Source organism: Pleurodeles waltl, chromosome 4_2 (assembly GCF_031143425.1).
Source record: "Pleurodeles waltl isolate 20211129_DDA chromosome 4_2, aPleWal1.hap1.20221129, whole genome shotgun sequence".
Lineage (NCBI taxonomy): Eukaryota > Metazoa > Chordata > Amphibia > Caudata > Salamandridae > Pleurodeles > Pleurodeles waltl.
In genome coordinates, this window is record NC_090443.1 from 889624554 (window position 1) to 889646162 (window position 21609).

Here is a 21609-nt window from a genome sequence, read left to right on the forward strand (position 1 = left end):
GGATCTTTGCCGAATTTCATGAAGAACGTTATAAGCGACTGGTCAATAGACGGAGTGGCTGTTATGTTGGAATCCAACTAAGGTCTAGGACATTCTGATTTTAGCTTCGATCATGTCTGTTTGTCTAAAGGAAGACACAAACGAGAAGATATATAATCACCCACGTGATCCAAAGGAAGCCACTCAGTGGAATTAGAGTGTTGTATCAGAGACAGATCGAACATCAGGACACCCTCTGAATCGACAACACAGGGAGAGGGATCATTGGAAGAAAGTTTAGAACGTTTAGGAGGAGGAGAGGATGGAGGAAAAACATCATCAGGATTGTCCGATTGCCACAAATCGACCATGTCATCATCATCTGTGTCCAATATTTTTGAGATAACAATCTTTTTTGGCGCGGAAATATGTTTTGTTTTAGATTTACATTTTAAATGAGACTCAGGTTTTTTAGTAATATTCCCGTCCTTCGTAGGAGGCCTGGGAGGAATCAAGTCCTCAGTCTGTTGTGAGGCAGGCTCACTTTCCAATTGCACGCCTTTACCAGATTTAGTTGCAGTTAATTTGCGTTTTCTGCCTTCCCCCGCAGAATGTGCCAGAGAATTGGACACGATGGACATCACAGTATTTTCGATGTTTTTTTACATTTTGTCCATAGATGCTTTTAGAGCATGTTTCACTGATGTTTGAATAAACATGTTTAAATCCTGTTTAAAGGTTTCCTCATCCTCATTAATATCAGGCATCATAGGGGAGCTGTCAGGATCCATTAGTAAAATTAGTCCCCAATTGAAGGAAAAACTGTAAAAAACGAAGAAACTGGTGTCTTTATAAAAATGCTGGGCAGGCAGGGGTTAATTGAGAGAGCAACACGCTCTGGAGAGGAGAAAACCACTTCCCGAGGGCGGGGTCGCACCAGGAAACCGGTGACCGACAGGCCTCGCCCCCCAGGAGTTTGCTGCTAGAAGAAAAAGAACAGCGCGACGAGAGGAGCAGAGTCGGAGGCTCCCGAGTTGAAGAGGACGTCTAGAGAAGTTGTTTCAAGGACGAAATGACTTCCGAAGCAGCGCAATGCCCAGGGGAACCGTCCCGGATGTCAGACGCACGAAGAAAGACAGCACGCCGACAGGGACGAAGAAAGGCAGCCGTATAGAACGCGCGACGGTTGAGCCGCGTGCTGCCCCAGAACGCAGTAAATGGAGAGGGAGGGAGGGGGCCAGAAATACGAAAAAACGCGGTAAACCGCGTAACTAATAGAAATGAAATAGCAAAGAAAATAAAAGTTAAACGCCAATACACAATAAACCTTATCACAGTAATTCAGGGAAAACCATGAAAGAGTACTTATCTTGACTGCGAGCAGCAAGAAAAGAGGGCTGCTTGCAGTCAAGGGTAGTCTCTATGGTTTGGTGGGTTTCCCTTATTGGTCTAATGTTGGGTTCTGTTTTCTCCCATTGGCTAGCCTGTTGCTAGTCCTTTTGGGAGCTGTAGTTCTTGACTGCTGCTGTTGAGAATAAAGTAAGAAAAGAATGCATAATAGAGCCTCCGGTCTTGACATAATTCTTATTGCAAATGCTAGAATTTTTTTTAATCAATTGGCAGATGAAGCCTGCAGCGCCCCCGTGTGGGGAGATTACAATTAGCTGTCACTCTCGTCTCTATTTTGCAGTTTCGATGTACTCCAGGAGTGAGGCGCTTGAAACAAGGGGGCGGGGGGCAAACAACCCTGGTTACTCCTTCCACATCTTCTGGCGGACTTGTTGGTAACACAAATGTATCAGTGGCAATACTAATCGTCCAGCACGAAAAGCCACTCGGCAGTGAAGGGGTGTCGTTAACCAGACACGACAATCTGTTATTTTGGCATTGAACACCAGGACATGCTGGCACCGCCCACACTCCAACCTCACTTCCTTCTCTCCTTGAAAAAAACAGAAAATCCGGTCCGGCAGCGGGATGCTCTTTCATTGAAGTTGCAGGCGCTGCTGGAGTCGGGCTGCTGTCTGTGGGGTTGGAGTTATGAAGCTGTACGGGGCTTCCCTGCCCACTCTCTGCCTGCTGCACACCGTCGCCCTGCTCCTCCTGCCCTGCCTGCACCCGGCAGCCGCATCCTCCGGTGCAGACTCACTTGGGAGGGGTAAGTTAGAGTTTTTTTCACATTTGTATTTTCTTAAGGTCCGTGCGCATGTGCTGCCATAATGGAGTCACCCAAATGAGTGCAATTTTGAGGGAACTGTTAATTCGTTGAAAAACATGCCCCAAGTACGGTTTAATCGGGAAAATTTAATGTTGGGGGAGGCAATAAATGTATTATGAAAAGTAGTCGTCGTAAGAGGCCGGGTGTACTGCTCTTGAACTTGCAGGGTCCCCAGTAGCATCGTCTGCAGAGGAGTGCGTCGTGAGGGACACATCAAGGCCACTCGAGCTGAGCTCAGCACTGCAGCAATCTCGACTGAGTGAGGCGCCGGGGAGTGCACTCGTGTGTGCGTTTTTCACAGTCAGTGAAGACATTCGCTTGTTTAGAGGAGCTTGATTGTTTCAAATGTAAACAACACTGCGCCCTTCTTTTTATTTAATTCCTTGCCATCGCCCCCAAGAGACTTGAACATCGAGGGAAAGGGGTCAGCAGTCGCCTATCCAAGCAAACAGCATTTACGCGACAAGGCCTTGTACAATGGCACTGCAACATAAAACACAAACGCCTTTACTGCCTGTACCTAGAACAAGCAGTGACAAAGCAAGTGTTTTTTTTTTTTCTACCCCTGAACTTGCCTCTTAAGTGACTGTCCAGTTAGGTGGTGTGGATGAATTGAGTGGGCGAATCTCATGGATGCAAGAATAGATTGGTAAATCAGAGATTGTATGCACTAATGGTTGCTGGGTGAGTGAGTGTATGAAGGGATCGCTTTTTACGTTCACTTGCACCAGCTTCCTTCCTTCATTGAAAAACGCCCAGTGCAAAAATTTAATAAGGCATCGAGGCCAAGACTCACTTATCTCAAAGTAGTCAGCTGAGATGCAATACAAGAAAAGGTGGTTAATGCTATAAGGTTCGCACGTCCTAAAACAAATGTTATAGTCATAAGAAAATACTTGAATTCTACAAAAAACAAATAGAAAGGGTGCCAGCCTGGTGTGACACCCGACCACCACGGGTGTCCAAGAGCTGATCGGATGGCCAATCAGAGATTGAAATTGTCACTATAAACCAGGGCATATCAAAGTAATCCAGAAGTATTGTTCCAAGTGGAGAAGTAGGTTCAAAGTCCAAACAAACACATTACTGTAGTAGATCGAAGTTTAGTCCTGTTAAACACTAGTACATCCAAAAACAGCCGACACGTGTTTCGTCATATTGACTTTCTCAAGGCTAAAAATACATTGTTGGGAGAGAATGTCCAGAAGTAATGAGCGATACAAGTGTATCCAGTTGTAATGGGAAAACGTGTTTCAGAGGTCTTGGGTAAATGGTTACTGATAGGTTGTAGTAGTTGTCCTATCAATAGAGGCCTCTGAATAGGACATGGCCATGATCAGCCCGATGAAAAAGTATTCCTTGCCGTGTGGCAAATGTTGAAAGTGTACACACTTTCAACATTTGCCACACGGCATAGTCTGCTGAGATGCTTAGCAGTCTGTCATTGTGATTCTAACAGTGTAAATCACTGAATAAGACATGCATATACTAAATCCTGGTAAAAAAAATCAGATAAGCTAGAGTTGGTAAAAATGACCCAAAACATATCACGTGTATTAAATACCTAACCAAATCACCCTTCAATTCAGTAATAAAGAGCTCAGACTGAGCAAGAAGGAACGGCTCTACACATCACTGGCTTTTTAAAGCCAACAATGACTCCTTGGTTTTTGTACAGCATGTTAGCCAGGGCTCCAGTATTTATTTAGAATATAATACACAACTGATCCAGGCATCACCGTTGGAGTCCAAGAAACCCATATATTTTTCTGCTTGAGAAATTTAAAACGAAATGAGGTTCAATTGAATTCCCTTAGAAGATGGCATATACTCATTTCAGGTTTTTCTCTGTGCAGGCTCCTTGGTTGCGTGTTGTGCTTGAGTTGTCTCTGGCACGATCTATTTGTGGATGTGTCTTCTAAGTTTCCCTTGTGTATCTGCACTATTGATGAGGGCTATCTGAACCACAGCGCGTGGGAACTGTGCTGCGTTTCTACGGTCTCGATGTAGCAAGTGCTTGTGTGGGGTTTGGATAGTTTCATTTAATACTGTTGAGCTGGATCAGCCCACAGGGCTGTGTATAATGAGTCTCTACAAAGTTAGCGTGCATCAAAGACATTATTTTCCCTGACCGTAACAACGTTAAATCTCAGTGCCTCCACCTTGATGATATATAGTTTATATTTATTTTGTTATTTTAGAAAAAGGCTCAACCCTATTCAGTACTTATGCCCACAAGTTAATACACTCGAGTTACTCATTTATATTGTTAATCCTGTTAGGGTCTCCAGTATTTGTAATGAATTCCAGATTGATTCATTGGTAGATAAATGCTTAAAAATCTTACACTCAACATCTGCTACGAAATCTGGACCTGCAATCCATCATTACAAGTTTTTAGACCTACCTTTTAAAAGAGTAGTGTCTGAGCCGATATTGAAATAGCTCAGTATCTCTCCTCCACTAAAGATAACATAGCGTCGCATCACAGCAGTGTGGGATCTTTTACCCAGGAAACACTAAATAATTTGATACCCTTTAAGTCTCTCTGCCTTAGCAAATTGTTACTTTGCATTTCTCTTGGTCTCTACAGATGAAAGGCTTAGGGATAGCTATCCCCCTAGATATGCACTTCACGCCCTCTGTCTACTTGCAGAAGCATAGACTCTTGCAGCCATTATTGGTTTGAGAAGCTGTGTCTCCCTCCTGTAAATCGATTGGGTTTCGAGAATGTAGTTGTCATCCTTTCAAGCAGTTCTGCAGAAGACGCATGGAAAGGCAGGGGTGGTTTTAGGTTGGATCCTGGGTAGAACACTGGTTTGGCTTACTTTCCAAAGTAAGCATAGGTCCTGGCAAAATGCTCACACTGTTTGTTATACAATCCATGATGTCTGAAGCATGTGGATGAACTACAGACTCTAATTTTAGGTCTTCAGACACTCTGTGTTTCAGCTACTGGGCGTGCCTGAGCAGCATGTCCACAGAACCCATCAGGTTGACATGCAAAGCATGCATATGGGAAGACCCCCCCTTTTTTTTTTTTTAACAGAATCGAGGATATGAGTTGTGTCATTGTAATAAATGTTTTTTGTTGAGTCACGCACCAGGTTATTGGTGTGACATCTCAGTGAGTGCAGGGAACATTATGTGGGAATTGAGCGGAAGCAAGTAGCATTGATAGGCGGTAGCAAAGGTATTGTAGGTGGTGTTCTCTGGGTTCTGTATTGTTAATAACATAGATTCTCATTGGGAAGAGTTCTTGAAGTGAAATGTGGGGGGGCGGGGGCAGAATTGCGCAATAATGATTAGGTTGTTGCTCATATGTAATATAAGCGTGACACCACACAATGAATGTTACACTGGTTTCTTTCTTGTGGAAACGGATGCCCTTGGATCAGACACGTTGTCCTATTTGTGGTAATCTAGCTTTCTAGACGTATCTGCCAGAAACAGACCATCTTAGCCATCCCAACAGCCACGGGAAGCTTCACCGCCCTCACACATACTGTGCTTGTACATGTGATACTTATTCCAGTATTACAGGTTTGAATGACACACAGACCTCCTAGGATAGGATGTGGCCAAATTGCAACAAAGCATGCTGTGGCCTCCATCCGCAGTCTGTGCAGCCTCTCTTCTGTGAGTATAGTCATGGCCAGTGATTTCTTACGCATTTGCTGAATTTCTTCCTCCATTGTGTGCTTTCGTTTGTTCTTGAAAAATATATTCCTACATAGGGCTAAACAGGAATGCCTATACCATACTTTAACCATTGCTTTACTTGTTCTCAACTCTCTTCTGAAGAGAAGGCTTGGACTTGCTATTCGATTGCCCCAAAATCCATTTATACTCAACCATCTCACATTTTTACAATACTTCTACAAAGCACCTCTATCAATTCTAAAGGCAAAGTTATGCAGTTGTATCTGCTTTCCCTTTTGCACCACAAACCTGCATTTAGCATCTAAGCTTGTGCCTTGGTGCAGTCAGCACTTCATACAGAAACTTTTTCACACGAATGACTCACTAACCAACTTGTCTTGTTGTTCAGAAATATCCTATGTCTCAATCCTGTCTCCTAAGCGCCGCTTATGCTTCAAGGTGTTGTCCGGGTGTATCCGAAATGTAAGTGATGTTGCCCCGGTTTTACTTTCTCAAACGTTAACTGCATAAATGAAATGAAGACCAAAAGGAAGGTGCCGGATCCTCATTGCCGTGGATGGCATTAAGGTATGCTGCAGTGGAACCAACATTATCTTTTTCAGAATAGCCTGACTGTGTTTGTCCTCCGTTGGCTTGTTATTGCTGAGTAATAGCAGCGAGGAAGCCCATGGGAACCTTCCCTATTGGGGTCTGCTCTGTTCCCAGTTCTTCCCACTCTCTCCTCATTTTATTCCTGTCCTGCATTCCCCCACTTCTGTTAGACCCTTCTGTTTCCGTGGTTGGCTTTGGCGCCTGTACTTATTTAATGTCACTTTTAGGAAAAAGTGGGGTCACCCCAAAGACGTCTGTTTTGACACTGGAACCCGTTCAGCGCATCACCTGTGACACCTGTGTCGCGTGTGACCATGTCCCCGGTTCCACAGTGCTTCCAGGGCTTTCCTAGCGTTGGCCTCTTCTATGACTCCTTCAACCTGTTGAGCTGTGCCCTAAACGTACACTCTCACAGGGCTTGGTACATTATTTTGCATGTGTGGTCAACACATAATTATGCGGATAACGCTGTTGTTCCAGAGTCACATAATTGCAGTGGCCTTGGCTATCCCCCTTCCCTTACCAATGGCAAGATTATTATCCTTCCTCCTGCTCGGGCGCTAATGGTCTTCTTTGTGTCATCATATACTCCTACTGTTTGTAAACTGGTGGACAGCTGTCTTGTTTGTTGTGTCTTCATAAACTGTGTCGGTCCTCCGTCTGATCCTCTCTTGGTATTCTCAGTGCCTCCTTCCATGGCGGTGTTCCTAGCCGGCTTGTTCATGGAACAGGTGTTTCCGTAAACAAATGTAATGATGCCCTGGAAGGATAGAAATCTGAGTTATCCCAGCCCAGATCGGAGCTTATGGACCAGTAAGCCTCATAGTTGTCAGCAGCGGACAGTTGACTTGGGCCATCCTCGCAGTGCACAGATACACAGAGCAGCAGTCCTGAAGGTTCACCGATGTGTAGAAATGTCTGGTGTGCCAGCATCACCATATTTCTAGATCTAGCCTTCCAGTAAAGAGACTAGTTCATTGAGGGAGTGGATTTGCTTATGTTAAAACACGCACATTCGCTTTTGCACTTACCCTCTGTCTCTCATTGTCGTCATATCTCCCTCTCCCCCTTCTTTTGTGGCGTCCCAGTGGGCTGGCTGTGTGCTCACCTTAACTCAATCCCAATGGTTCTGAGTGATGGCGAGTAGATGCACATAGCCTGAACATAGAAACGTGCACAACTCCTAGGCTGAAAGAACCTGCAGCACTAGTGACTGATGCAGCACTCGCAGGGACAGGATAAAAGACGTCTTACTATAAAGGGCCTTAAGCCCACAGGACACATGGGTGTTGGGTGCCATCCACACAAAGGTACACACCCTGTATTGTATAAGCACCTGGCTTTTGGCATTCATTACACACTGAGCTCCATGCATAGGTCAGAGTGTTCCAGTTCTTTGAGAAATGTCATTGTCTAGAAGGAAACAAAATGCAATTTCATACAATGGCCATTGTGGGAAGCGCTTTTAAGAAAGATTTGTGCCGTTTCTGATTTCATTTACACTTTAGGCCGGTTGCCTTTCGTGATGGAAAAAGTAGTGAGGTACTTGCTGAGTGCCATAAATAATAATCGTTTCTACATTATTGTGGCAGCTAAAATGAGAAAGGTAGTTTCCTTCTTTCCTAACAGCCCACTTCTGCTAGGAAGGACACCTAAAACCGGTGTCCACGTGCTTATCTGATTTTTATCTTTCATTGGTGCCATTCCTGGTAACATGAAATACAACTCGGCCAATTGTAAATAAGCTTTTTTAACCCCATAGGTTTTTAATATGAGTCCTAAGAACTCCTTGCATTCCTTTCACTCACTGCAGTTAACACATGAAAACAATCACCCCATTCAGATTTACTCAATGAGAACAAAATAGCTTTAAGCTTGCGTAAGATCTGTGTCTTTAGTTGGGCAGTTCAAATATGACGGGACACCCCACTGAGCATGCGTTCTGGACCGAAACATATTTGCAGGCAGGGCTCCTTCTTTAGCTGGGTTTTGGGGAATGTGGATTTAAAATCTAGCACTGTGTGTTTTTTTTTTGTTTTGTTATGTAAGGTGCCTCTACTTCCTAGACACAGGGACTGATTCACAAAGGTAAATTTGTATGCGTAGCAGATATGCTACTACATGTAGGTGTAACTCTAAAAAAATTTATGTTTCGGAGTGGGCATTTACACCTAAATATAGACTTGGGAGTATCGACCCCCATGGATGAAGGGGTGGAGACTTCACCGACTGAGTGTACATGTGTTAAGTTAATATTACCTTTTCATCAGTTTCTACAGATCTCCACCACTGCGATGAAGCTCTCACTGTAGGAAAATGTGTGTGTGAGTGTATATGTGTATATATATATATATATATATATATATATATATATATATATATATAATGTTATTTATTTTGCATGATTTGCTATGGGGTCTTAGTCTGCATATATTGTTTTCTATGAAGTTGAGTTCCAGTACCAGAGGTTGGCCTTGTGTGGAGCTTAACTTATTCTAAGACTGGCTGGAGTATTTTTTTTTTTTTTAACAACATTTTAATTAAATTTTCGAATACCACCCGCTTGAAAACAATTACATCTTCATAGCACCTTCACACACAGTTAACCACTTGATAAATCACATTTCCCAAACCGTAAAAAGTCCCACCTTGTTGTGCTTTTGTGGACAGCCCTGTGCAGCATAGGTGGGCTTCTCCACCTGTCGGCTTCAGCTCTCCACTCTGCAGATGAAGGATCATTCGGGGAGTTCCACCTACAAACAATCTCACGCTTAGCGATTGGGATAGTGTAAGGAAATGCCTCCTTGGCATGGTTACCCCCTGACTTTTTGCCTTTGCTGATGCTAAGTTTTGATTTGAAAGTGTGCTGAGGCCTGCTAACCAGGCCCCAGCACCAGTGTTTTTACCCTAAACTGTACCATTGTCTCCACAATTGGCACAACCCTGGCACTCAGGTAAGTCCCTGGTACCAAGGGCCCTGGTGCCAAGGAAGGTCTCTAAGGGCTGCAGCATGTCTTGTGCCACCCTAGGGACCCCTCACTCAGCACATGCACACTGCCTCTCAGCTTGTGTGTGCTGGTGGGGAGAAAATGACTAAGTCGACATGGCACTCCCCTCAGAGTGCCATGCCAACCTCACACTGCCTATGGCATAGGTAAGTCACCCCTCTAGCAGGCCCACAGCCCTAAGGCAGGGTGCACTATACCACAGGTGAGGGCATAGGTGCATGAGCAAACCTTAGACATTGTAAGTGCAGGTTAGCCATAAGAGTATATGGTCTGGGAGTTTGTCAAACACGAACTCCACAGTACCATAATGGCTACACTGAAAACCGTGAAGTTTAGTATCAAACTTCTCAGCACAATAAATGCACACTGATGCCCGTGTGCAATTTATTGTAAAATACACCCAGAGGGCATCTTAGAGACGCCCCCTGAAAACATGCCGACTTCCAGTGTAGGCTGACCAGTTTTTGCCAGCCTGCCACACACCAGACATGTTGCTGGACACATGCGGAGAGTGCCTTTGTCACTCTGTGGCCAGGAACAAAGCCTGTATTGGGTGGAGGTGCTTCTCACCTCCCCCTGCAGGAACTGTAACACTTGGCGGTGAGCCTCAAAGGCTCGCCCCTTTTGTTACAGCGCCCCAGGGCATCCCAGCTAGTGGAGATGCCCGCCCCTCTGGCCACTGCCCCCACATTTGGTGGCAAGGCTAGAGGAGATAATGAGAAAAACAAGGAGGAGTCACCCACCAGTCAGGACCGCCCCTAAGGTGTCCTGAGCTGAGGTGACCCCAGCCTTGAGAAATCCTCCATCTTGAGTTTAGAGGATTCCCCCAATAGGATTAGGGATGTGCCCCCCACCCCTCAGGGAGGAGGCAAAAAGAGATTGTAGCCACCCTCAAGGACAGTAGCCATTGGCTACTGCCCTCCCAGACCTAAACACCCCCCTAAATTCAGTATTTAGGGGCTCCCCAGATCCTAGGAAACTAGATTCCTGCAACCTTAAGAAGAAGGACTGCTGACCTGAAGCCCTGCAGAGAAGACGGAGACAACTGCTTTGGCCCCAGCCCTACCGGCCTGTCTCCCAACTTCGAAGAAAACTGCAACAGTGACGTATCCAACAGGGACCAGCGACCTCTGAAGCCTCAGAGGACTGCACTGCACCCAAGGACCAAGAAACTCCCGTGAACAGCGGCCCTGTTCAACAACCTGCAACTTTCTTGCAACAAAGAAACAACTTTAAAGATTTCACGTTTCCTGCCGGAAGTGTGAGACTTTCCACTCTGCACCCGACGCCCCGTCTCGACCTGTGGAAAACCAACACTTCAGGGAGGACTCCCCGGCGACTGCGAGCCTGTGAGTAGCCAAAGACGACCCCACTGAGCCCCCACAGCGATGCCTGCAGAGGAAATCCAGAGGCTCCCCCTGACTGCTACTGGCTGTAACAAGGGACCTGACGCCTGGAACCAACACTGCACACGCAGCCCCCAGGACCTGAAGGAACCGAACTCCAGTGCAGGAGCGACCCCCAGGCGACCTACTGCGTAGCCCAGGTGGTGGCTACCCGAGGAGCCCCCCCCCCCGTGCCTGCCTGCACCATTGAAGTGATACCCGGGTCCCTCCATTACTTTCTATCTAAAACCCGACACCTGTTTGCACACTGCACCCGGCCGCCCCTGTGCCGCTGAGGGTGTACTTTCTGTGCCTTCTTGCCCCTTTCCCCCGGTGCCCTACAAAACCCCCCTGGTCTTCTCACCGAGGACGCGGGCACTAACCTGCTGGCAGACTGGAAACGGGGCACCCCTGTTCTCCATTGAAGCCTATGTAATTTGGGCACATCTTTGACCTCTGCACCTGACCGGCCCTGAGCTGCTGGTGTGGTAACTTTGGGGTTGCTTTGAACCTCCAACGGTGGGCTACCTTGGCCCCAACTTTGAGACTTGTAAGTGTTTTACTTACCTGCACACCTAACCTTTACTTACCTCACCCAGGAACTGTTGATTTTTGCACTGTGTCCTTTTTGAAAATAGCTTATTGCCATTTTTTCAAAGACTGTATATGATATTGCTTTTATTCGAAGTTCCTAAAGTATCTAAGTGAAGTACCTTACATTTAAAGTATTACTTGTAACTCTTGAACCTGTGGTTCTTAAAATAAACTAAGAAAATATATTTTTCAATATTAAAAACCTATTGGCCTGGAGTAAGTCTTTGAGTTTGTGTTCCTCATTTATTGCCTGTGTGTGTACAACAAATGCTTAACACTACCCTCTGATAAGCCTACTGCTCGACCATGATACCACAAAATAGAGCATTAGAATTATCTCTTTTTGCCACTATCTTACCTCTAAGGGGAACCCTTGGACTCTGTGCACACTATTTCTTACTTTGAAATAGTGTGTATATATAGAGCCAGCTTCCTACAGATAGTAATATCCACAACTGTTCGCTCAGCCCGGGGGCCACCAATCTCGTCAACCGTGCCCAAGAGGGCCACACTAGGGGTTAGTTCAGTCACGGTACAAGACCTTGGAGAGTTACCCTCTTATATGTTCCCAGTAGGATGAGAGGATTGGTCAGGCCCAGACCATGTGGTATTGGGAGGACGTATGTTGTGTGCAGGTAGCCTAATTGAATCGTCCAAAGGCTTGTGGAAATGGCCAGCATGCGTGAGGCTAATCTAGGCTCCATCCAGTCAGCGTTGTCCAGCTTTCCAATCCAGCCCTTCCAGCGATGCTTAAGAGTATCAAAACCGTGTGGGGCATTTGTGATGAGTGATCAGTAAATCTCGGATATGACACCCCTGAGAATGTGTTCCATTAGCCATTTGACCTCAAGGTGGCTAAGGTCAGGGACGTCGGTGTCGGGAGGAATGTTGGCCTCGAGGATGTGGTGTGGTAGCGAATATTTGTAGAAGTGCCTCCGATTGAGGTTATAGCGGTTCTGTAAGTCTTGAAAAGTCAAGATGTGATTCACAGCCCAGGTATCCCCCCAGGACTGTGATGCCTCTCAAATCCAATTTACGTAATCCCTCGAACGCCATTGTGCAGCAGAGCCATCACCCCCCCCCCCCCCCCCCATCCCCAAACATGCACACCCCCACAGTGGGGTCATCCCAGTCAGTCTGTGGTTCTATCCCAAAAATCTCAGTGCGGACCTCCAACAAAGGAAGACTACGCAAGTGATGTTGGGCAGGATGTGGGCTAATGGTACGCCATAAAAGATATCCGGGTCCTGTCCAGAAGATGGAGAGCTGAAGTACATTTAAGCCTTTTTTGTCAGTGAGGGCGCTGTAGCTGACTTACAGGTGTATTTTGTGAAATTGTATTACTCTTACGTGGGTATGTGTTTTTAGATTACTTTGTGCTTCTGTAACCTCCTCCAGTTTAGTACTAATTATTTCATATTTTTCCACCACTTACCTTTGTCCTTCCCACATTTACTAGTAAAATGTATACCTACGTGTATGGAGATTTCTGCACAGAAAAGAAAATGAGAGGTGGAGGTTGCCAGTCGTAGGTTTGTGGATTGCATTTTGTAGTACGTGAAGTAGTATTAATGGAGAATTGGGCCATTGTTTATAATAGCGTAATACTATTTGCCCTGTCTCTTTCTAGTGTTGCATCAGCCAGCTACTAACGAAAGCACCATTATGTGTAATTGTCGTTTTTTAATGAATGCCAAAGTTGCTAGACCAGTTAGTTTGGTGGCTCCAACACCCAGTGTTTTTTTTTATACAGTCTTTGATGCCTTCAAACCCTGCAGCTTCATTAGTGTTCAGGTACTGCGGTTCTTATGCAACTTCATGCCAACATGATTAACTTCCTGATCAGATAATGTCTTTACATTTAAAAACCAAAATAGCAGATAAAGGTTTCATTGAAAAAGAATAAAGACTTGGCTGTACTGATTTTTAGGGGCGAGCGCAAATTGCTCCGTCCCTCTTCTAATCTCTCTTTAGGGGGATTTTAAGCACGCCCATGTTACGTCAGTCACTTTCATTGGTTTGAGGGCTTGCCTTTTAAAATCTGCTTGTTTTTATTTGTGAAAGGCATATGTACATCATGCCTTTTCTGGTGTTTAGCCCTCCTCAAGAGCACCGGTAAACTACTGGAAACATACGAGGTTCCATGTTGTCCATATGGTTTCTGGACTACGTTTTCTCTTTATTTCGCAGCATTTTTTTTTTTTTCATTTAATGTGGCATGACAAGTCCGGTTAGGAGTTTACAATGCTAATAGATCTAACTCGACGTATTGCGCGGCCCGTTGCATTGCAAATGCTTGTTTATTTTTTTTGGGTGGAAGGAGTGTTTCATTCTGTTGTGACACCTGCTGATGTATCCTGTTGTTCTCCTTGGTTATTCCTCATCTGCGATGTTATTGTGTTCTGTGTGACTTTGGGCTAAGCTAAAGACTTCTTCATGGCTCCTGGGAGATACTTAAGTTACATACTTTTCTTTTGAGTTCCGTAACTGTAAATAAACCCATGTTCAGCCATCCGGAGTGTATACCATCAGGCAGGTGTGCAGTTATGTAACGTTACATACTATAACTGGAATACCAAGCCATGCTAGTACCCTGTGTCCGCTCATACAGTTGGTTGTTTATGTGACTCAGGGGTCACACAATCGCTTTACAGTTGTTAATTTTTCTACATGGATATGTAGCTCCTCCTTAAATCTTCTTCGCCTGGGTCAGCTGCTGGACTAGAAGGTGATATGGCTACAACCTAAAACCATCCAATGAATACCAATGTAGCTTGTTAGGGTTGGTTGTTGATGAAGTTGCAGTAGTGCAGGGGTAAATTGCTTTATACAAAGTTTAAAAATCCAGGATTATCATTGGAAGAAAAATTGTCCTAATTCAGGTAACATTATTTAGTTGATTAGAGCATATTGTTTGACCAAAATATTGAGTATCCATAGTTGTGAACAAATGAGGGTTGGATAAACAGATGGCAACCTCGCTGATCCCGATAGTTAGTCTCTGATCTGGATTTGTGGTGATATTCTGTCTAGCTGGACCTGATGTGCAAGAAGTTTATAGGACTTTTTGTGTGCCGGGGAGAGATAGTGTTTGACACCTAAGGTTTGCAACCAGTGCAGAGAGAAGGAAGTATATTGAATGGGAGCACCATCATTTCAGTACATAGCTCAAAAAAGGTCCTGTCATTGAGAATAGGAAGTTCCAGTTGTAGTTGCTTCCTCTCAGTTGACCTTAAGTTTTACGTTAGGGAATGAAATGCATCCTCAGTCGCTAGTGTATATTCAGACATAGATATCAATTTACACTACCATCATGTACAGCGGAACAGGCTTTCAGATCAGTCAAGGCCCTAGTCTTATCCTGGCATTCCTATTGTTGTGTGTACAAGGAGGCATGTCCTGGGCATTTAAATTGACTCACGCACTCCTGCTTGTATTTTGAGTGTAGTGTGTAGCGCTGATGGACCACCTCACTAATGCAGAAGACTCACTAATATCCTAATGCCCATCAATGGATGTTGATCAGGATACTGCACCTGTATATGCTGTTGTATTAGTGTCACAATACCATGACTTTAACCTCACTGTAGAGCCCAGGTTTGCTCAACATATAGTGCTTCATTATGTGCATACTGAAAATAGGGAGAGCTAATACATCAAACTTTTCGTATGTGTGTGTATCTCCGTTTGATCCAAACAAGACCAGTTACGCTAACAAAATCAGAGCTAATTATCTTGGTGTAAAAGGTGAGTTTTTCCTTTTGCAAAGAACATCTGTTGTATTTGCACAAGTTGTATTTCTTCTTAGAGTAAAATAAGTGACTTTATTTTTTTTCTAGGGTTCGGGGATCACATTCATTGGAGAACTCTGGATGATGGCAAGCGAGAAGCTGCAGCCAGGTACTGTGTTCAGTTAGCATTGCTGAGATAAAAGAACAGTAGCAGCACCTGATATGTAGACAGTTTATACTTTTTTGGTCTGTTTTTTAAATTTGATGTGTGCGATGCCTATGTGTAAAAATTACAATTGCTTGCCTACATATGAATGAAGTGGCATTTGAGAATCAAGAAAGAATGTGGGCTGCAAAGGATTGTGAAAACCAAGTAGGTAATTTTGGAGTCCTCTTTTTCGGTATTGCAAAAATGCACTTTGATAGCGCATACATTGTACACAGTATAGGAACATGCTAATCCTGGATAAGTTATACCGTATTATTGTATTCCAGTATGCACATCACAAGAGAATAGGGGAGCTGGAGGATGGGGGTCACTAGAATAGATTTTGGTAAAAGCAGCAAGCTGTGACCCCTTTCGGACATCGATGAAATTGGCATTTGAACCATCAACAACACAGCACCTTATATGGCATGTGCAAGGAGGGGACATGCGGGGAAGGGCAGGATGTAGATAGCGTGTCACAAAGAGTAACAAGTGGCTGACTGACTACCCAAGGAAAAGGAAGAGCAAACCTACATTGTACTCATCGGTCAAGACAAGAAGATGAATGTTTGTCGTGCAAGATTGGCCTGGAGCAGGTAGAATCCAAACTTGAGAAAGTTACTAGGAGCATGTAGTGTGACAATTATATTGTACACTAGGTGGGAAACTGGCATTGCACGTGCAAGGGCACTTCATGGGGTGCAAATGTCTATGATTAAGTGTAGTGATCTTTTATGTTTGCTATGGCGCACTCCTCTTCACTGTAGCATCGGTATCAGATGGCGTGATGGTTTCCAGGTTGTGAACGTCAACTCTCCCAGCAGGTCTCCTTGTATGTGATGTCATCATACTGCCTGTCCAAGGCTGCAGCGTATGGAACACTGTACCATGTGATGAGGGAAGTATGATAAACAAAAATAGTACCATACAGGGTTAATACGAGTGTCAGAAGATCGACCATCCTTGCACTGTTCAAGGAAAGAGACGGGAGGAAATGAAGGCGGGAAAGGAAAGCAAACAAGACAGACACTTGATAACAGTCTGTAGCATTGCCAAGTACCATGCATCAGGGGTTAGACTAACGCGTTTCAGTGCTGATTTCCGCATCACTGCACCAAAAGGAATTTTCTGCTTTATAGCGCCCCAAGGACCACCCGAGGCATGCTCTACGAGTTAAGCAGTGAGCACGCTGTGCTTCCCAAAAGAGAGCTGCCTGCTTTGTTCTCCCTAAACTCAGTACCTATCTCTTGTTTAATTAATCACTGGCTAGTCAACAACACTCTTTGGGATTGCGAAATATGTTTAGGACTGACCTTTAGGGGAAGAAAAGGTAGGAAACGGCTATGCTACGTATAACTGGGACCCATGAGCACAGCAGGGGCCTAAGGAAAACACATGGGGTTAAAGGGCAATGATTCAGTATTGAACAGTGTATGGAGGGGAGAGAAGTGGATCTGGGGGATATGTGAAGGGAAGGCAGATGGATAGGGGGAAGACGCGCATGAAAAGAGACATGCGGGTGGGGTGAAGAGCCACACTGTGAAAGAGTAAATCCTCGTGACATAGAATCTTTGATATTATTTTTAGTTATAGCAGATAAATAAACTTCTCAGCCACAAAACTGCTGGCAGGTAACAGCCTATAACCGACTGATGTTCTCAACAACTTAGCATTCTTAGAATAGGAATCTACAACAACATTCTACCTGTGTGGTGTCAACATAAAAGGTAGCAGATAAAACACACCTTTCCCCCAATGAACAAAAGAACAATAATCTTCAGAATTTAACATTGCATGACTTGTAATACATCTAAGTACACAACTACTCATAAACAAGTATCGAAAAAGGCATAAGGCTAGGAGTCAAAGTACCAGAGAGCAAGCAAATTTTAACTAAGTCACATTTGTCAGAATACATGAAGTTCACGCAAGGTCTTATGAAAATCAAACAAAGTCACTGTAGGAGGCTGGACTGGCTTGTAGTGAGTACCAAGGGGTACTTGCACCTTGCACCAGGCCCAGTTATCCCTTATTAGTGTATAGGGTGTCTAGCAGCTTAGGCTGATAGATAATGGTAGCTTAGCAGAGCAGCTTAGGCTGAACTAGGAGACGTGTGAAGCTACTACAGTACCACTTAGTGTCATATGCACAATATCATAAGAAAACACAATACACAGTTATACTAAAAATAAAGGTACTTTATTTTTATGACAATATGCCAAAGTATCTTAGAGTGTACCCTCAGTGAGAGGGTAGGAAATATACACAAAATATATATACACAATAGCAAAAATATGCAGTATAGTCTTAGAAAACAGTGCAAACAATGTATAGTTACAATAGGATGCAATGGGGAAACATAGGGATAGGGGCAACACAAACCATATACTCCAAAAGTGGAATGCAAACCACAAATGGACCCCAAACCTATGTGACCTTGTAGAGGGTCGCTGGGACTATTAGAAAATAGTGAGAGTTAGAAAAATAACCCTCTCCAAGACCCTGAAAAGTGAGTGCAAAGTGCACTAAAGTTCCCCTAAGGACAAAGAAGTTGTGTTAGAGGAATAATGCAGGAAAGACACAAACCAGCAATGCAACAACTGTGGATTTCCAATCTAGGATACCTGTGGAACAAGGGGACCAAGTCCAAAAGTCACAAGCAAGTCGGAGATGGGCAGATGCCCAGGAAATGCCAGCTGCGGGTGCAAAGAAGCTTCGACTGGACAGAAGAAGCTGAGGTTTTTGCAGGAACGAAAAGGGCTAGAGACTTCCCCTTTGGTGGACGGATCCCTCTCGCCTTGGAGAGTCGTGCAGAAGTGTTTTCCCGCCGGAAGGACGCCAACAAGCCTTGCTAGTCGCAAATCGTGCGTTTGGTGTTTTTGGACGCTGCTGGGGCCCAGGAGGGACCAGGAGGTCGCAAATTGGACCTGAAGAGAGAGGGGACGTCGAGCAAGACAAAGAGCCCTCACTGAAGCAGGTAGCACCCGGAGAAGTGCCAGAAGCAGGCACTACGAAGATGCGTGAAACGGTGCTCGCCGAAGTTGCACAAAGGAGTCCCACGTCGCCGGAGACCAACTTAGAAAGTCGTGCAATGCAGGTTAGAGTGCCGTGGACCCAGGCTTGGCTGTGCACAAAGGATTTCCGCCGGAAGTGCACAGGGGCCGGAGTAGCTGCAAAGTCGCGGTTCCCAGCAATGCAGCCCAGCGAGGTAAGGCAAGGACTTACCTCCACCAAACTTGGGCTGAAGAGTCACTGGACTGTGGGGGTCACTTGGACAGAGTCGCTGGATTCGAGGGACCTCGCTCATCGTGCTGAGAGGAGACCCAAAGGACCGGTAATGCAGCTTTTTGGTGCCTGCGGTTGCAGGGGGAAGATTCCGTCGACCCACGGGAGATTTCTTCGGAGCTTCTGGTGCAGAGAGGAGGCAGGCTACCCCCACAGCATGCACAAGCAGGAAAACAGTCGAGAAGGCGGCAGGATCAGCGTTACAGAGTTGCAGTAGTCGTCTTTGCTACTATGTTGCAGGTTTGCAGGCTTCCAGCGCGGTCAGCGGTCGTTTCCTTATCAGAAGGTGAAGAGAGAGATGCAGAGGAACTCGGATGAGCTCTTGCATTCGTTATCTAAAGTTTCCCCAGAGACAGAGACCCTAAATAGCCAGAAAAGAGGGTTTGGCTACCTAGGAGAGAGGAAAGGCTACTAACACCTGAAGGAGCCTATCAGCAGGAGTCTCTGACGTCACCTGGTGGCACTGGCCACTCAGAGCAGTCCAGTGTGCCAGCAGCACCTCTGTTTCCAAGATGGCAGAGGTCTGGAGCACACTGGAGGAGCTCTGGACACCTCCCAGGGGAGGTGCAGGTCAGGGGAGTGGTCACTCCCCTTTCCTTTGTCCAGTTTCGCGCCAGAGCAGGGGCTAAGGGGTCCCTGAACCGGTGTAGACTGGCTTATGCAGAATTGGGCACCTCTGTGCCCAACAAAGCATTTCCAGAGGCTGGGGGAGGCTACTCCTCCCCTGCCTTCACACCATTTTCCAAAGGGAGAGGGTGTCACACCCTCTCTCAGAGGACGTTCTTTGTTCTGCCATCCTGGGCCAGGCCTGGCTGGACCCCATGAGGGCAGCTGCCTGTCTGAGGGGTTGGCAGCAGCAGCAGCTGCAGTGAAACCCCAGGAAGGGCAGTCTGGCAGTACCAGGGTCTGTGCTACAGACCACTGGGATCATGGGATTGTGCCAACTATGCCAGGATGGCATAGAGGGGGCAATTCCATGATCATAGACATGTTACATGGCCATATTCGGAGTTACCATGGTGAAGCCACATATAGGTAGTGACCTATATGTAGTGCACACGTGTAATGGTGTCCCCGCACTCACAAAGTTCAGGGAATTGGCTCTGAACAATGTGGGGGCACCTTGGCTAGTGCCAGGGTGCCCTCACACTAAGTAACTTTGCACCTAACCTTTACCAGGTAAAGGTTAGACATATAGGTGACTTATAAGTTACTTAAGTGCAGTGTAAAATGGCTGTGAAATAACGTGGACGTTATTTCACTCAGGCTGCAGTGGCAGGCCTGTGTAAGAATTGTCAGAGCTCCCTATGGGTGGCAAAAGAAATGCTGCAGCCCATAGGGATCTCCTGGAACCCCCATACCCTGGGTACCTTAGTACCATATACTAGGGAATTATAAGGGTGTTCCAGTAAGCCAATGTAAATTGGTAAAAATGGTCACTAGCCTGTTAGTGACAATTTGGAAAGAAATGAGAGAGCATAACCACTGAGGTTCTGATTAGCAGAGCCTCAGTGAGACAGTTAGTCACTACACAGGTAACACCTGCAGGCACACTTATGAGCACTGGGGCCCTGGGTTACCAGGGTCCCAGTGACACATACAACTAAAACAACATATATACAGTGAAAAATGGGGGTAACATGCCAGGCAAGATGGTACTTTCCTACAGTCACTCAAATGTTTAGGATGAGTTGTCATCCGGGCAGTTCTCCCTGGACCAGAGAAATCAGGTTCTGTTATTCCCATGCTGTTCAAATTATTTGTACTTGAAACGCACATACCGAATGCCAGAATTGCCACCCTATTCAGGTTCCAAATAAGATTGTCACCCAGTTTGATAGCATTGCAAAATTATTTGATCACTTTAAGAGGAGCGGAGAACCTAGAGGGGCCAAATCTCTGTAAATACTTTGCTCTCACCATATCCCCTACTTAAACCTCAGTTTTAGAGGCAGTATGCCTCAAATTATAATTTACTTTCCTCTTCTTGATTTTTCTCCTTTTGGGTTAACCACCACCACCTGCCTCCCACAGCCGCTTTACCAACATCTTTGCTCATCATCCATCCTGGACATAACTGAGTGATAGGTTTACGACCCCTAAACAATTCATAAGGTATTTTACTTGTGATGGAATGTGGGGTTAATCTATATAGTCTCACCCTTTCTGAAATCTGTTTTCTAGTCTTTATTCTGTGTTTTTTTCCATCTGTATTGATTCTTTCAACGACCTGTTGAACCTCTCCACCATTCCATTGGTTTGTAGATGGTAGAGAGAACATTTTTATGTCTAATACCACTATCCTGCAAAAATATTTCTATTTCTTTCGAGACTAATTGTACTCCCTTGTCAGTCAAAATACTTTCTGGTAAGTCTTCTCTACCGAACACATCCTTAAGAAACTCAACCACTTTCTTTGTCTCGATATTTTGCGTTATGCAACTCTCCGGCCATCTAAAATAAAGGTTGACTAAGACCAGGACATAAAACTGCCCAGTCTTGCAGATTACAGGCCTAAGAATTCTAATGCTGCTTCTTGCCAAGCCCTTGTCTGCATTTCCCTCAACATCATGGGCTGGACCCTTGTCTTGCAGACCTAATCGCCTGCCATACATTTTAAGCAATCACTTACTGCCCTCTCTTTGTGAACCATCAATGACTGCCACCAAAAGTGTAGCCTTATACGTTCCTTGGTTTTGGATATCCCTAGATGACCTTGGTGACCAAGCTTAATAATTCTTTCTCGTATGCTCACAGGTTTAACTAGTCTAGTGCCCCTCCAGAGTAAATCTTCTCTTCTTCACTATAGCTTTTCTTGTGGAACCAGCCATTCGAGAACCTCCTGCAACACTGCATCTTAAATAAATAAAACTTCCCAATCATCTTCACTGATCTATCCTTCCATGACTTCACTCACTTTAACATCTTAGAAGTCCTCAGTGTCTTC

At 45.2% G+C, this 21609-nt stretch overlaps 1 protein-coding gene across 1 annotated transcript in view; it reads left to right on the plus strand.

The window, feature by feature from the left end:
• The first annotated feature begins 1665 nt into the window (after positions 1-1665).
• TXNDC12 (thioredoxin domain containing 12) overlaps positions 1666-21609 on the plus strand; it is a 70636-nt gene continuing 50692 nt past the window's right edge. Inside the window, exons 1-2 of the mRNA XM_069232674.1 lie at positions 1666-2137; positions 15278-15338. Coding sequence (XP_069088775.1) covers positions 2020-2137; positions 15278-15338 — 179 coding nt within the window. The 5' untranslated portion in view covers positions 1666-2019. The remainder of the gene's footprint in view (positions 2138-15277; positions 15339-21609) is intronic.